This window comes from Artemia franciscana, chromosome 5, assembly GCF_032884065.1.
Source record: "Artemia franciscana chromosome 5, ASM3288406v1, whole genome shotgun sequence".
NCBI classification, from domain to species: domain Eukaryota; kingdom Metazoa; phylum Arthropoda; class Branchiopoda; order Anostraca; family Artemiidae; genus Artemia; species Artemia franciscana.
The window spans coordinates 25186309-25204505 of record NC_088867.1 but is presented as its reverse complement, the minus strand read 5'-3'; the positions used below and the strand labels follow the sequence as shown (position 1 = coordinate 25204505).

Here is an 18197-nt window from a genome sequence, read left to right as displayed (position 1 = left end):
CTTTTAGTGGCTATTTCCTTTTTTTTCCATCTATCTTATGATGTTTCAACTAAATTCAAAGAGGTGGATGAAAATGCTAACATCAAACAATAAACTGGTTTTTTCATTGATGTTCGACTTAGGTTTCCTTCAGCAAAAATAGCCCAATGAAAAAAAGTTTTAGAAAAAATCTAGCAGTGTTGTCAGACTAGTTAACATGTGCGTTGATATTGGTAGACCTGTATATCAGTTGGCATGAGGTATTCTCTATTAAGATTAATCGGACGACCAACGGCCCCCTCAACGAAAAAACCAGATCATACCTCCGTAACCTCCAGGAAAATCACCACTGACTCAGCTATCCAAACTCAAAACACTTTTTGCAAGAAAGACGAAAATATGTAGTTTGAAATTTCAAAGTTACGTGAAAAATTTTAAAGCTGAACGATGATTCGACAAAACAGGGGTTTTAATAAAATTTTATAAATCAACGATTTCATTTACTAAACTGAAGATGAAACTGAAACTAAAAATACATATTTGGTTAGTAATGCCAGTAAAGTTGCTAAACGTTTCTCAGTGGCTGGAAGACGGGTTACAGAGGCAGCTCATTAAGTTTCACACAATATCAAGTATCGTTCCTTAGGAATGGTACGTCAGATCCCTTACTTATTCCTCATTTAATCATTTAATCCTACTCCTATCAATCAGGATGAGGAGGCAAAGCGTATTATATATCATTTGAAAAGCTCTAAAAATGGCAGAACCTTAGCACCAAGGAAAATCTTAAATTCTTATTTAATTGACCAGTTCCTATTTTAATTCTACTACTATTCTAATTATTTCATTCTACTTAATTATTATTTTATTTAATATTAAATCTTTAGAAGAGACCCAGTAAAAGTGACATACCCTAGCGACAGTCATGCGCCTAAAACCCTGATTATACCCAACGGTCTTGAGCAAGTTCACCCGATATAACTAGACATTTCGTAGAAAAATTAAGAGAATAGAAATGTCGCCATAACTGCACTGACAAACGGATAAGAGGTAAAAAGGTGTACGGTAATTTTTTTTTCATATCATGATAACGTTAGTCAAATAACTAGGATTTGAAAAAAAAAAACTAACCCTGATTCTTCAATTATTGCATCCCGATGATGAGACGATTCCCAAAGAGATTTGAAGACTATACTAATGTGAAATCGGATGGTAAATTTGTCGTAGAATTCCGATGTTGCCCCAGTACTTTCGACATCTGTGAGAAAAACAAACAAAAACTATAAAAAATTAAGATTAGGCAAAAATTCGATGGGCTAGATTATCAATTCGCTCATAATCTACATACAGCATAAGGACAAAAAGAAGGAGGGTAAAAAGCAACTATAGGTTACAAAATGTGTATATATGATAACCCTCTATGAAACACTAAGCTTAAAAGGCAGTAAAGTGAAAAAAAAACATTAATCGGACTTGATACTATTATTACCGTACGTATGAGTTTGCTTCTTTTTCTCCCCCCCCCCTCCTTAAAAAATTGACATTAGCAATGTGCTTCACTCTATCAGTATTTTAATCAAATTTAGCTTAGTTTTAATCTGTCTGCAAATTTTTATGTTAGTACAATTTGATTTTGTTTAGTTAAACCGTCGTTTTGGCAACATATATTTATATACAAAAATATACATATACAAAAAATCCAAGCGAAAGTAAAGAGCAAAGAGCAACGACAAAATTAAAAGCTAAAAATTATTCTACATATGATGGTATGTTACCTCTTTAAACCAACTGCTTTCCACGCTTAAGGTTAACCGATACTTCATCGAGAGCATCACTTTCTAGGGTTATAATGAGAGAAAGGTCGAGAAGGCTAAAATACGTTTTGCGGGTGAAAGATTACAAATTGCCAAAGATCATCCTTTTCGGCCATCCCTCTAGGGTCACAGAAAAGCAGTAAGAAGTTATAAGGAATAATTTAAAGGAAATTGGAACTTCTTAGGAGGGGGGTAACTAAGGTGGCTGTGAATAAATTGATCCCAATTTATTCTCAAATTCTTCCCAAAAAAAGAGCGTGCGCAACCATGTTGGCCACAGGTGGCTTGATGCTGCAGAGAGTTAATAGTAGTAGCTAATAGTTTTCCCTTAGCATGACAAGCACGGAAAACTTAGCGAACGGTGCGGAGGATTTAGAAACAGAAGAGTGATTCCACAGATGAAGATTACTTTTGAGGAGGGTCTCACCCTTTCCAGCTTTTATCAGGTAAGCGAAATAATATGATCTTTAATGTTACGCTAATAATATTTTATGTAATAAGAGTAGAGCTATTATCCGCTCAGCATCCATATTGCACGCTTGGTCAAAATTTTTCTTCCCCATGAGGGTAGGTTAGGTGATGGATAATATTTCAAAATCACCTAACGAACCTCTCAAGAAAACTTGGGGTTTTGCATAAACTTTTTGAGACTTCAGGCACCACCTACTCCATGAAAACATCCACTAGCCCCTCCTCCTTATAGTTTGCTTACAACTATACACTATTGTATAGCCAACAGTAATTCTGTATATAAATTCTATACAGTAACCGTTCATTTTGTATACGGTATATTTGTTTAGGGACGAATGCTTCGCCCCGCGACAGCATAGCTCTGAGACTAGGGGGTTATGTAAGTAGCTTTCTACATCACCTCCTTTGCATTAAAAAGGGTACTGTCTAAATCTATATTCGATCGAGATTTCTCTCAATATTCTACGATCACTGGTTTGATAAGATTGCTCGTTATAAAAAAAACAACAAGCAAAGAAGCAGGTTTAATTTGGGAATGCATTTTTCCCTATGGAAAAATGCAAATTTCATGTTTTGCATATAAGGACTTGAAAGTCCAGTATAGTTTTTGACGTGTTCACCTGATGAGCTCCATGTACTTGCAGTTTTCACCATTCTTACGCTTATTCTGATATTCCAGCTAGTTTAGTGTCATCGTTAAAAAAAAACATTGCTGCCAACTTTAAAGACCAGATCATAATTGTAGCAGATAAAAAAAATAGGTACAAAGCCTTTTAAAGAGCAATAAGTCTTTCGAAGAAGAGAGAGCTGCCGAGGCCATATGTGTGCCCAATCTGATTTTATACAGCATAACTATACTGTAAACCATATTTTTAATGCGTTAAATTTTTTTTTACCTGCATAAAATTTCATTAAGGCAGCTGGTAGCAATGTGGTGCTAAGTATATGGGTCATCAGCTTCATATAGAGGTTTTCCGTTCTTGGCGTCACATGAGGATTCAACATAAACAAGACCTCGACCAATTTAGCAATCAAGTATGGATTGCTGACATAATGTGGAGTAGCTATTAAAACGAGGAGACACGACAGCACAGATTGGTCCAAAGACAATGCAACTGCATCGGGAGCCACCCTACAAAATAAATTATCTCATTAATTTTGTTAAAAGTGATAATCATTAATTTGTTATTAATTGTTTAATAATTAATTTATTATTAAATCTATTGTATTTATCAATAAATTAAACTTTTACTATTAATCTTATTTATTTTACGAAAAATTAGTAAGCTTTCTCTCTTTTTGCATTTTCTTTTTTGAGATCTTAAACGCTTTCGATACTTAATAAGAATTATTCATACGAATCTTTTTCTCTGGCATACTATGTCGGAGTTCTACCATTACATGGTACGCATATTTGACATTATGGCTCATTAGACAAAAAAGGGCTCAATCTGGCAAGCAATCAACCCAGGCCAATTTATTCATAAAAAAAAACACTAAAAGAATAGGATCATTATATAAACAATACAAGAAATCATAGGAAAAATCGTAGAAATGTTGGTTTCAGAGAAGGAGAGGGGGAGGGCAAGGACCAGATTGCTCTGCATGCATGAAACTCAACGAGTTTCGTTTCTGAACGGCTCATTTAATAAATGGGACATTTTTTTCACCTAGGACTAATAGGTGAAATCCTATGTATATGTGTAAAGTTAAAAAAAAAAAAAAAAAAAAAAAAAAAAAAACATATGAACTTACTCAAATTAATATTAAAACAATAAAAAATCCTTAAAATACTTTGAGACACACTTATAATATGATTATAAATACGCTCGAACTGGTTTCATCTTTTTCCAGAACCAATAAGAACAAAATATACTATTAACTATCCTTTCATATAATTCTAATCAAAAATCGCTCTGGGAACATGGTCTATTCCTTAACGCAGTGGTTCTCAAACTGTGGTACGCGTACCCCTTTGGGGTACACACAAATTTTTAGGGGGCAGGCGACTGGCCAACAAAAAATAAAACAACCGTTTAACTGTAGGACCGGCAATTTTATTTATATTTTAGCTATAGTTTACTTAGTGCCGGTAACGGTAAAGGGGCAAATAAAATGTTTTGTGGGCAAAAAAGCGCACATTGTTTAATTATGGTTGAGAACCACTGCCTCAACGAATTAAATAAGACAAAAAATTTTCAACTGAAAATAAGGAGAAACGCCAAGACTTAAAACGAACAGAAATTATTCCGTATATGAGGAATTATCCCTTCCTCGACCCTCACTCTTTATGCTAAAGTCTTAAAACTTCCTTAAAAAAACTTCTCATTCAAATTCAACGGCCCTTGTGTTTTTGCAGTCTTTCTTAAAGAAATGACAAAAATTCAAAATTTATCGTAAAGAGCAAGAGTTGAGGAAAAGAAAGCCCCCTCATAAACGAAATAATCTCTCTTCGTTTTCAGTTCTAATATTGCTCCTTACTTTCAGTTGAAAAAAATTCTTTAAATTAATTTCTGACCGGTTTTCAAATCATGCTAGAAAACCCCATCCCCCCCGGCGTTTAAAACCCCTCTGGAAAATTATCGGAAGCTCTCCTTCACACATAAAATTCTCCCCGTGGAGCTCCCCCCCCCCACAAAAAAAATCCGTATATTTGTCACTACATACTACATTCGAGCAATAAGCAAATTGCATAACTTACAGTCTTCTCCCAAGGGGCCGTGTTTGGGAGGAGGGGTTGTCATCCCCAAAGGTATAGTTATTGAACCTTTTAACTATGCTAAGTCAAACAGCTATTTCAAAATATTGATCAGATATCTTTGTGAGAATGGGGCATGGGGGAAGGGGCTAGTTGCACTCCAATCTTTTTGGTCACTCGAAAAGGGCACTAGAACTTTCAATTTCTGTTCAAATGAACCGTCTCACAATTTTCTAGGACAATGTTCGAAACGATCATCCTTGGAAGAAGCAGCTTCATTTGATGGTGCAATTTTCATTAAGATCGGTTGACGTTTTGGGGGTGCATCCCCCTCAGAAATCAGGCAAATATTTTCAGACTCAAAGCTTTTGATGGGTAACATTAGACTTAAAGAATTTTATATATTTGGGATTAGCATAAAGAATTTCGTTATAAACTTCCTCAGTCGCTTTTGGAATTTTGACTACTCTGAATGAAAGTTTGTGTGTAACTGATGAGACGTTAGTTATTAACAGCATATGTTCTATTAAAATAAGATGTTCACGTAAGCAGTATGGGTCTTAAATAATAAGCAAAATATATAAATCCAACCCAAGGAAGTTCCATGATTTATTCAGAACATTATCGGCAAAAAAGTAACTAGAGTTGAAGTGAGAGATGTCAATGGTAAACCCCTGTTACCTAGTGAAATTAATGACTTTTTTGCAGCAATTTGTAAAATTCATCCGCAACTAAGAAAATTACCACCGAAGGATTCAGTTTCAAATATCCCTATACTAGAGATTTGTTCAGTTGCTAAAAAGTTGAAGGCACTTGATTCTCGTAAATCTAGTTATCCTAGTGAGATACCAATTAAATTGATTATTGAGTGTGCTAATCTTTTATCTACTCCTTTAACGGCATTTTTTAACCAATGTTTTATTGATGGTGTTTTCCCATGTATTTTTAAACAGGCATAAGTAACGCCAATCCCCAAATGCAAGGCACCTAAAGATATTACCGAGATGAGGCCGATTTCGAAAACACCAGCTCTCTCAAAAGTATTTGAAAGTTTTATTTTTGATTGTTTATTTGAGGACATAAATGATAATATTGATCCCCAAGAATTTGGATTTAGATCCGGGCATAGTACTGTTCATTTTTTGGTTGCATTGTTGGATACTATCCTTAAGCACTTAGAAAATAATGGGGCCTATATTGATGCATTATTTGCAGACATAGTTAAGGCTTTTGATAGTCTTGATCATAATGTAGTTGTGGAAGAAGCAAAGGCTATGGGTGCCCGTCCATTCGTTGTAAGAATGCTCGCTAGTTTTCTTTTTGAAGGATCTCAGTGTGTCCAACTCCCTGATCATGAGCCATCTGAATTTGTAAATGTTTTTTGTGGTTCGCCACAAGGGACTAAATTAGGCCCGCTTTCTTTTCTTATTGTTTTTAACCGTATTTTAACAACAATTCGTGAGCGTTTTAAATTTGATGATGATTTAACTGTTTTATCACTGCGACTAAGCCCTTCGACTACTAAATAGTCTGACTTAATCGAAATCTATCATGATCTAAAAGCTGAATTAGAAAAGGTAAAACTGACGGTTAGTGAAACTAAGAGCTCTTATATGACGTTTTCCTTCCTAAAGGGTAACAACCACTCTTCTCATAATTCCATACTGCCAACAAAGAAAACTGTTAAGATACTTGGGATACTTTTGGACGATGATTTAAGATAGAATTCGCACGTTGACTATCTGACTAAAAAAGGCGCATCGCTTTTTCATTCATTTTCCAACTTAAAAAGATTTGGTACACCAACTGAGGTTTTAAAGTCTGTATACTTCAGCTATGTTAGACCTTCTCTTGAGTATGCATGCCCTGCTTGGCATCCGGGATTGACAAAAGATCAAACAGATAGACTTGAGATGATACAAAAAAGAGCTGTAAAAATTCTACTTGGACAAAACTACTCAACTTACGAGGATGCACTGAAACAACTCAATTTGGACTCACTTGATAGTCGTAGACATGGCTTAACATATAGATTTGGACTAAATTGTTTGAATTCCCAAACTCATTGTCGTCTACTACCCAACCTCGAGAGCCCCACAACTGAAGGACCAGTTACTAGACTCCGACAAATAAAAAAGAATTGTCCACGGTTACTGACTTGCTCAGCCTATAGTACTGAGAGATATTGCAAATCATTTGTTCCATATTTTACCGTCATTTTAATAATATTGAAGCGACTAATATTTAATGTTTGTTTAATATGTGTTTGATTAATACAATGTTTGTGTAAATTTTCCTGTGAGTGTTTTTGAAGGTATAAATTATTTTTGTCATGACATGCTAATGCTAGCTCCAGCTATTGTAGTGAATAAATATATTCTATGTTCTTGCTCTGATTTGCATATTCTATTTGGGAAAGTCATTAGGAGAAAATGGATAAATATGGCCTTCGAAAATGGTCAAAACTTTGAAAATACGATGCAAAATTTATATATTAGGCAATTTTAAAACAAGGTTTGGTTGTTTAGCGGTATGTGCAACTGGAGGAGATTCTTGGTTGTCACCAAACCCGCATACAGATCAATGATCTTCAATATATTAAAGTGTGTTGGGAGGATCAACATGTTTTCATTAATTTAGCCAATATTGCTGTGACCCATTTCTTACACAAAAAGATATAGAGAGCTGCTTCGTGCTATTAGATAATCTATGGTCAAACATGCCTATATGATATAAAACAGAGCTCGGAATGATTTCTGCTCATTAGAAAAGGGACTTTTAGGGGCGAAAAGAGGGATGAATAGGGACCAAAGTGGGAAGGGGTTTTGAGTGTTATTCTTGTTCAGAACATTCCTTTGCTCATGAATTAAAAAAACAGTGCCCAAGTCACCCTAAGAACCATCATATTCATGAGCCTCGGAAGGAGCTCATTTTCAGTGGAGATGGGCAGTTGTCTTTGTTTTTCCATTTTCTTTTTGTTCAAACTTTCAGTTATGTTTATTTAAAACAAAAATAGAAAAACAACTTGAAGATTAGTAACAAGTAAAAATAATCTGTAAGACTTCAATTTGCAAGCTAATTTATTCACTCCAACTTCTGTGAGAGATTAGTGAACTTGGTTACCAGGTTCCACTTCCTTTTTATATGTCCCTTTCAGTCCGCTCTTTTTCATCTCTTCCGTTTTTTCGTCTTTTCGAGTTTTCATGGCACTCTCTAGTAGGAAATTCATCAAGGCGATGATCCACGGAACCATTTGAAGCTACCACACAAAGTAAAAAATCGGTAGCCTCTTTCAAGAGGGTATCAACAATTGCTCGTTTTTGTTTTCCAGAGTCCCGTTCTTCTTGCAATGATTCAAGTCTATCTAGCTCCTTTTTTTTGGCTAGAGATATCACCTAGGTTCATCTCCCTTTATTTCTCTTGGTCCTGAATGCTTCGTTCAGCAGCTTGTTCTTCAGCCTTGCTGTCCGCATAGTCTTGGTATTTTGACCAGGCTGACCTAGTCAAAGTCAACGGTTCTTTGGGAATAGGGAACCTTCCGGGTTTACGTCCATATATGTTCAATTCGTTAATCACGCACAGCTTCGCATTCAGGGCTCTTTCTGACATGGAGGCTCAGTCCAATGGAAGAAGTCTTCCTGAGAGCAAATAAACCCTCTCTACGTTAGTACTACTGTGCAATAATGTCAACGCAACTTCTACAAACTTACACTTTTGTCCATCAAAAGCGTCCACCTTTGAGAAGATTTGATGCCAGTAATGGTCAACATGCGATGGTGTTGATTCTATCGAGTTCTTGGCTTGCAGAAATACTCACAACATGCTCTCTAAAAGAGGACCAAAAGCGCACTCTAATCTCTAGCTCTTTTTTCCTTCATTGTTTGTAGTTTTATCATATTCAAGAAACAAGTAAGCTTCACCTATGTCCTTTATAAGATTCTGTTTACAGTGTCGATGAAGTGCATCAGCTATATGTACAAAGCTTTCTTTGCACTCATTAACATCCCAGGCGGTGCTTTGTGTGCAGCATCTTTGTCACAAAACATCTCAAGAGTTTTACTTCCATTGCTTGCTGATGCCTCTTCTCGTTAGAGCTGTTGAGATGGATCAGAACTTGTTTCTTGTGCTCGTCCGACGAAGCATGTTTATTCAAGGCGTAAAAGCCTTTGCGGCAGCTAAGATTATTCCTGCATATTTTGCAGTTAAAAAAAAAACTCATAACCACCAACCCGGCACCATTTGTTTATCTTCTGCCGCTCCTGTCTTCATTAGTTAGCCAGGAGTGACAAAACTTGCAGTTGCCCATTGTCTTTCTTAAATACACTTGAGAGATCTGAAAGACAATTAGGTGGAAACACAGCACTAAGATTTTTGCCATCTGAACATTCCACTCATGGCACTTTTCTCACTCAACCCGTTATTAGTTTATTAACTAGCCTCAGGGAAAGAATACATAAGTTGTACCATTGGAATACAAGTCAATTCAAACAAATTCATACTGGTATGGTTAATTTTATGAAGCTACAGGAAATTATTTATACTTGAACGTTACCACAATATGACCGATTCATCCCACCCACCATAAAGGTCAATGTTCCCCTCTATCCTTGAACAGTGCTACAATATTAACCATCCTACCCATCCTACCCACAATATAGACCAATTTTGTGCTGTTATAAGCTTCCTATATTTACAAAAGTTAATAGACACTCTGGCCACAAAATTCCAACTCTTTTGTTGTTTCTTTTTGACCTGTGCCGGCGTAATCAAGAGACCAGTATAACCGAATTTGTGGAGAAGCTATATTATCTAAAAAGGGTCTTTCAAATATATCATGCTTCAGTTTCGAAATATACCATGCTCCCAAATCGAGACTTTTGAGGGAGTTAAGGGGCTTTCTGCACAAAACGAACTTGGAAGCGACTTCAGTAAGAAAAGGGACTATAAGGACTTTTAGAGACTAATTTCGAGCCCTGTGTAAAGTTTTACAACAAGACAGAAAAAAAGACCTTGGATCGTGCACGTTCGGCACTATGTTCCGACACGCGTAAAAACTTTAGGAAAATATTATTTTTATTTTCTTATATGCTATATGGTTCTTTTCGACCACCCTGTGGAATATATATGATATATATATATATATATATATATATATATATATATATATATATATATATATATATATATATTGTTTTTGTTATGTATTTTGTTGCATTAATAGAATCTTTTCTTATTTGTTATATAAAAAGTATAATTACTGCAATGCAAAAAGGATATAATCTGCCATATCTTCGAGAAACCACTCAGGCATAGCTGCAAACAATTCAGGAGGAGCCGGTTGTGGAACAAATTGAGCATCATAAGACCAATGGCCAGGATAGTCAGGAACCAAAATCCTTAGTAAAAAATCTGCCACTGAGTTGTAAAATAATATGGTGCGACGTAACATGTTGGAATCAAGCAAAGCAGCATCTGCACATGGCTTGCTTCGTTGCAATTTCTAGAAAAGAAACTAAAATGATACCAAGTTGTTAAATAGCCAAGGATTGAGGCTCTTACTAAGTCAAAATTCCAACCAAGTTTGACGCCACGCTTATAAGAGAAAAATAGATACAAAACGAACAAAATCAATTACAGAGCTTAAAAAATGTTTAAACAGTAAAAGTATCCTCGTGATTGAACTAAAGAGCATTTTTGACGATTTATTTTGCTCCTAGGAGTCCTCTGGGTTTTAATCCCCTGAGCACATTAAAAAAAAAAAAGGATTTACTTTATAGAGGGCAGGCTAGGTTGACCATAATCAGTAGAGCAAAAATGTTCAATATCTCAAACTCAAAGAATTTAAGTCATAGTTTTACATACTATATAAAAAAATTACAATTTAAACGAAAATATGTGAAAAAAGGCCGGTACTTTTTAAACAAGACGGTGAAAATAAAGAAATACAAAACTTTCAATGCAAAAATATTAAAATAGGCTCGAATATTTCGGCATTACATTTGAAAGCCTTAATCAACGGAAAAAAAGCTAGTTGAGACAAGACAGATGAAAACAAAGAAAGGGTATAAACGTTATATAAAATTCATTGCTTTATTGAGTTTAATATTACCCATAAAAAGATACGAGCCTGAGAAAATTTGCCCGATTTTCGAAAAAGGTTGAATACACCCCCCAACCGTCAAGCCATCTTATAAAATTCACACCATCAGATTTGGCATATCTTACGCCTTACTGTAGAGGCTTCTAGTCGCTATCTACAAAAATATGGGATTTTAAAATTTTTACCTGAAGAAAGATCACAGATATGTGTTAGTTTATTTTGTCTTTGTTTTTTCCCTGGGGTGATTGTATCGAACCAATGGTCTAGAAGATCGGGCGCCTTTTTCTAGCGTCTTTTTTAAGTGACCGAAAACATTTGAGAACAACTAGCCCCCTCCCACGCCCCTTTTCCCCAAAGACATCCGATCAAAATTATTTGATCCAGCATAGTTGAAAGGTCCAATAACTATTCCTTTGGGGATTACAAGACCCCCATAGTCCTTGGGATAAGGGTGTATGCTTCGCAATCTGCCCTTTGATTGCATATAGTATTTGATATTGGGAAATATACGGGACTTTCTGGGGGGAGATTTTCCACAGGGATAATTTTCTGTGGAAAGGAAAGTTTTCGGGGAATATTAAAGGGGGGGGGTTGATCCCCTGACATGGCTTGAAAGACGACCCAAACTGAATAAAAAAAACAACAAGTAAATGTTGTTAACAATTTTTAATGTAGCTCCTTACTTTCAGTTGAAATAAACTTGTTTTTTTTTTTCTATTTAGCAACAGTAAAAATGAAATTGATGGCTGCATACTATTCACTACATTTTGATATATAGTTTTTAAGCCCTAATCCCCGGCCGAACTGTCAATTATTGTAGACAGTTTAATTGGCCTTTACGACATTATTAGATTCGATTTTCTTCTTTTCTTTCCTTATTTTAAGTTTTAAGACCTGTATTACATTCTATTTCAAGTAAAATTCAACTTGAATTTCTATTTAATTCTTGCTTGTTCTAAGTCGAAAATATACAACAAATCATTGGGTCATGAGTGAATTGCAGTATACAGGCATATGTATGGTAAAGATTTGAAATGAATAAAAAAAAGAACACTAGAGAAGGAATTGCATAGACAGTTCTAAGAAGGAGAGAGAAGCGGCGGTACAAGCCCAATGCCCCCTACTTTACTTATGTGACAGCCAACAAACATTACGTTATCTACATTACATTTACAGAAGAATAGCCAATCTATCATTGAAAAGATTTTTTTTTACCGTGATCTGAAACTTCCAGTGTTTGATCATTGCAGCATTTTTCTTTGCCCCGGGAGTATTTTTCCATTGACTTTCGGTTTGCTCCAGCTCCCTCACCAGTTTTTGATAATCCCGCAATGCTCGATTCCTTCGTTGACTCTTCCTTATTGCCGGCAGTACGGACAGATGATGAGCCGTAATTGTTAAAAACCAACAGTGAGTTAAAAATTTGATATTTGAGCTCCATGGTTTTGTACTACGCTCCCCTGAACAAAAGAAAATAAGAAAATCAGTATGGTATTTTCCAAGGTTAAAGCAACCAAAGCAATATTTGCTTTCTTCCCTAATTTTAGTGTGAATAGACTTCATCGTCCCGTAGCTTTGCACTTTCAAGGAACAATCAAATAATCAGCACTAAAGTCCCTTCAGCACTATTCCCCGTGCAACTTCTGGTACGTTGTTTTTCTTTTCTCTTACGGTTTTAACATATCAATGAAAGACAATTTTTTTTTTTACCATCATTTCATAGTTGAGATTCAGCTCAATCTCTCTGCTGAATTACATTTTCGTAGTTTGTTTTATATGGCTTCTTCGATTGAAAATACGCTGAATGTTATTTGAAAATCATTGAAAGAAGAATAATTTTCCCACGTTCTGAGGAAGTTTAAATCCTTCTTAATTTTTTTTTTAAAGAGAACGTTTTGATTAATCCCATGTTCAGATGTCATTAAGTAGGCATACCTTCCACTGAAAAAAGAATTAAAAAGTAATTTCATACAACGAAATCGGAAGTAAGATACTCATGGCGACCAAATAATCTTTTCAAATACAATCGGTGATCAAATTTCAATACATATGGCAATGTAATTTCACATTCTTAACTTTGTTCACTTAACCGTCGTCTTGGAAGATTAAAATCAAGCTACAAAGTCCATTTACAATTATTCGGGCATAACACCAAAACAGAAAGAATTTCAATACGTTGTTACACCAGCCTCCGATATTAAAGCCTAAATAACAAATGGAAGAATGGTTATTATATATTTATTCATTTTTCATTTTTAACATATATCAAGACGAATTATTACCGTGTTAAACATATTACATACATATATCATTCATGTCATACATTCATATATTCATACATTTCATACATATACATATTTCAAGACGAATTATTGCGGTGTTAAACATATTTTACCAAAAACAGATAATGTGACTAGTGATTACTACAAGACCAATTGCTTTCTGAATATTTTCTAAAACGCCAAATTGACACCATTTCTAGGATGAAGAAAGTTTCAAGACAATAAGGAGCTGGCAGAGATAGATAAAAATAACGTAGCTACTCAATAAACGCGAAAGCATAGCATTCCCAAATAAACAAGTTTTAATAATTACAGTTCGAAGTAACGACACATACACAAAATAATAACTGAAACAAGAGCGAATAGATGAGATACATAGCAATTCCACCGACATTACTAATCAACACGGCAGACATGACAACCATATATGTTGAATCTAATTCAAAATCTTTATTTGTAGAGGATATTTTTTCATTTCATTTACGAAATACGACAACTAAGTATTTAAAAAAGGCTGAATTGGCACTGGAAACTCCGCAGGTTCAATAACATGAAGGATTAACAAAAATAACAACAGACAATGGCAGCGAAAATTACAATTCCAACGATTTTGTAATCCATTTTCCGAAAAGCTTATGGCCAAAAATTGCCATGCAAAAAATGAATAAGGACGACTTAGCAATTTGATAGGAGTAATGCTACAAGGTATATTAAAGAAATAAAAAAGAATGAGGAAAAAACGAAAGAAAGAAAGGAGAGGGAGAGAGGAAATAACTGAAATATTATGAAGTTAGTATTGTTGAAGCAAAACTTAGTATAAAAAAAAAACAACAACAAAAAAACAAAACAAAAAAAAACTGCAAGATATGAATCGAACAAGGAAAAAATTCACTTTTGTGTCCAATATAAGGACTTACTGAAGCTTAAAATCTGGCAGAAAGCCACCCAAATAAACGAAAGAAACCCCCTCAAGTGTTACAAATTTATTCAAATTATGTAAGATTCTATACGGTAACGGTTTCGAAACTCCTGTAATAAACAGTATCTTTTGATTTACAAAAATAAACAAATTAAAGATTTTTTCTTTGGATATTGTGATGCAACATATGAACTTTTATGCTTATGGAACTTAAAGCATTGAATAGAAAAAAGAGTTAGAAAAAAAAAACTACTGCACTTACTCAATGAATCTAGAAAAGCCTTCGCTTGTACAGAGCTGAACTTTAGCCGCGTTTCTTCAGTAACATCAACCAAAGCTTCGGGATGAAACAAGTAATAAGGATCCACTTTAGCAATGTCAACCTATGAAAAATAAACAGAATTCAAGGAGAGTATTATGTTAACAAGGTGAGACACGCCTACTTTTCTGCTAAAAAGTTGGGGTGGGGTGGGTAATGGAGAGCCTTCTAACCCACGTTATTTTTTTAATAGTATAGATTGGAAATATTTGAACCATTCCGCTTCAAATTCGCATTATGCCTATGATCGAAACTTTAGTTTTAGCATTATTCGTGCTTTCTGGAGCAATAATGACAGAAAGGGTGAAATGGCTATGACACGTCCTGTGGATGAAGGATGACAAATTGCCAAAGATTGTCCTTGTCGGCCAACTGTCTAGAGCCAAACTAAAAGCGGGTCGTCCCAAGATGGGGTGGGAGGATGTCATAATGAAAGATTTATAGGAAATTGAAACTTCTTGAGAGTGTGTAAAGAGGGAAGTTTTTAATAGATTGGGAAGGAGGAGGAGCGTGCGTAGCTCTGTTGGCCTCAGGCGGCTTGGTGCTGTGGTGAATAGTTAGTAGTAGTATTATTATTCCACGTGTCACACAAATTATGCTTTTTTACATTTTGTGACAACCGTTTATTAGCAAATTTTTGCATAGCTTTATCCTAGCTACCTAACTTCCGCCTGAAAAATAAGCAGCGGGAGAAGAATAGTTACAACTTGAACTTGGCCCTATTTTATAAGTCAGGAATTAGCTCGTTTTTTCACCGAATCAGAACTTGGTACGCTTTTACAAAGTCACTATGCAATTTCATCTTTCGACAATATTCAACTTGGCAATGAGGCTTTAGCCACTGAGAAATCTCAAATTGGTGTACCTAGGACCAACTTTCCCGACAACTTAATTTTGGTTCTGTGGCATAGTTTACCGGACAGTTGAATTATAGTTCTTAATTTTCACCGGATATTTTCATCAAAAAACAGGATATATCAGAAAGCAATAGTATATACAATAGTTGCTATTAACATACTGCTACTCAGAGAAACAATACACGCAGTCTTACTTCCATGTAATTGTTTTATACATTTGTTGGCTTTTTTTTCGCATTGCTTTGACCCCCCTCCCAATTCCCAGTCCCTCAAAAGTGACACTGCTCAAGAGTCCACTCATTGTACATTCCTAAAGGACGTAGCAAGACGAACAATTGGAGCAAATGACGTTGCAGAACCTGCTATAAAAAGTTATTATGCGTTTCTTTCAATCACAAGCTTCACGGCTCAATCTCAGGTGACGCTGCGCGCCACTATTACGGCTAACTACTTCAAATTTAATTTTGAGGCATTCGTTAATACAACTCTTAAACGCCTGAACATCAATTTGATTAATTCTACTGGGAGGCTATATCACGTGGCGACAAATCGCCAGGGAAAACTGGTTATCAAGTATTTCTAGCATGGTGTTCCTTCCTAAGGATTTCCTGGCGAACTGTACTCTGGCGAGTTGATCTTAATGGCTTTGTTTCTCTCCAGAAGGAGCTTCAACAAATCCTCTCATGCAGGACAATGCCTATTTTTCCATTTGTTTTATTTTATAAAATGCCGACGTAGATACCACTCGAAAACATCCAAGATTGAAAGTCCCTCCTACCAAAGGCTACTCTCCTACAAAATTCTACTCTTGATTTAATATGCACCAATATGTCAAATTTCTACAGACCCGTCACCATTCTTCCCCCTCTCGGAGGTAGTTACCACTTTAGCCTACTCCTATCTCCGCTAGCTACAGTTAAACATTCCTTTACTATTACTGAAACCGTCTTTAGACCTCTAATTGACTCAGGACTCTACATGGCTCAGGTCAAACTATTCCTCCCTCCACCTCTTTCCCCCAAATTTCTCCCTCTGATGTTATAAATAAAATCCGAAAGCTCAAAAAATCAAGTACTTCCCCATTAGACATCCCAATTGACTTGATTAAAGCCTTTTCAGACACAATTGCTGGACCTTTATCTGCTATTTTTAACCAAATTACAAAATCTGGTAAATTCTCAAGTTGCTGGAAACTAGGTTTTATAACACCCATCCCAAAGAAATCTTCCAGTCTGACTATAACCAACATGCGTCCTATTACACTCGCTCCTGTTTTTTCTAAGCTTTACGAAGGGTTCCTTTGTGACTGGCTTAAAATTAAATTATACCACGCATTGACATCAGACAGTTTGGTAATTTAAGAAAAACCTCCACCACCCATTACCTTGTACACTTGATTCACACCATCCTAAGTGAACTAGAGAAACCAAATGTTTGGCTAAACCTAGTTTTAGTCGATTTCCAAAAAGCGTTTGACTTAGTTGACCACAATATCCTAATTCGTTTACTAAATGATAACTTTGAAATTGACCCACTTTTAGTAAATATTGTTATATCGTTCCTTTCAAACAGATCACAAGTTGTAAAATACAAAAATACTTACTCTCATCCCCTCCCTAGGTACTGTGGAATACTTCGACCTTATTGGGACAACTCTTTTTTTTTGTCATGATTAACGAAATTGGCAAGGAATTCCCCCAAAGATGGAAATATGTGGATGACTTGTCAATCCTTGAAGTATGTCATAGGAATATTAAAAGTAACCCCGTTGAAATCCTAACCCAATGTTCGGATGAATCTAAGAATCTAAATATGACAGTAAATCCCACTAAATCACAGATAATGACGATCAACTTCTTGAAATCTACTCCTGTTTTTTGCGACCCGATCCCACGCGAAATGCTAGTGAAACATGTTAAGCTTCTTGATGCCACAATTTCTAATGATCTTAAGTGGGACACACATGTTTCCAAAATTGTTAAATAAGCAAATGTTTCACTATCCATTTTTAAGCTGCTAAACAAATTTAATTGTCCTAAGATACATTCCCTCCGTGTTTACTTATCCTTTATCAGGCCGTTATTGGAATATGCAGGGCCGGTCTGGCAATCTCAACTTTCAAATGAACTTAGTGGCAAAATCGAGTCGGTCAAAAAGCGTTCGCTCAGGATCATTTACAAAGATGGCAAAATTCCATACTCCTTCCTCCTTAAAGCTGCACACATTACCACCTTAAAAGAAAGGAAGGAAAAAATTTGCCTGCTTTTCGCTAAGTCAGTCATTTCCAATCCCCGTACTGAGGACTTACTCCCTGATTTTCACAATCCCATTAGACTCCGACTCCCCCGGTCAGCCTCCTTAGCTATCCCAACTTACTCTCCGATCCATGCTGTTACAGAGAGGTTTCGTAAAAGTTTTATCCCTTTATTCTGGAACACCTATAATCCCTGATTATGTACTTGCCAAATTCCCCTTTTCATCTATTGCCGTTTTGATTTGCTGCAATGTTTTTGTAATTTAATTGTTAAGTTTACTGATTCGCTCTTTATTTTTGATGATTTTGCTTTTTAATTTCTTTTTAATTTTAAGTGTTTGACTTAATGTACTGATTAGATTTTTTTTCTTAGCTTTTACTGAATATAAAGCGAATTCGGCTCTATAGAGCTTGTGATAGTATTTTGAAAATAAATATTATCTCATCTCTTATCTCGTCATGGAAGAGAATTTTGCATCATAGGATGACTCCTATCTTCACAAA

General features: G+C 35.5%; 1 protein-coding gene across 1 annotated transcript in view; it reads right to left on the bottom strand.

Annotated features, from left to right (window-relative positions):
- Positions 1-18197, bottom strand: part of LOC136027154 (ubiquitin conjugation factor E4 B-like) — a 72360-nt gene that overhangs the window by 24637 nt on the left and 29526 nt on the right. The window contains exons 9-13 of the mRNA XM_065704136.1: positions 14526-14646; positions 12278-12522; positions 10221-10462; positions 3161-3396; positions 1111-1237 (exon numbers count right to left, since the gene is read on the bottom strand). Coding sequence (XP_065560208.1) covers positions 1111-1237; positions 3161-3396; positions 10221-10462; positions 12278-12522; positions 14526-14646 — 971 coding nt within the window. The remainder of the gene's footprint in view (positions 1-1110; positions 1238-3160; positions 3397-10220; positions 10463-12277; positions 12523-14525; positions 14647-18197) is intronic.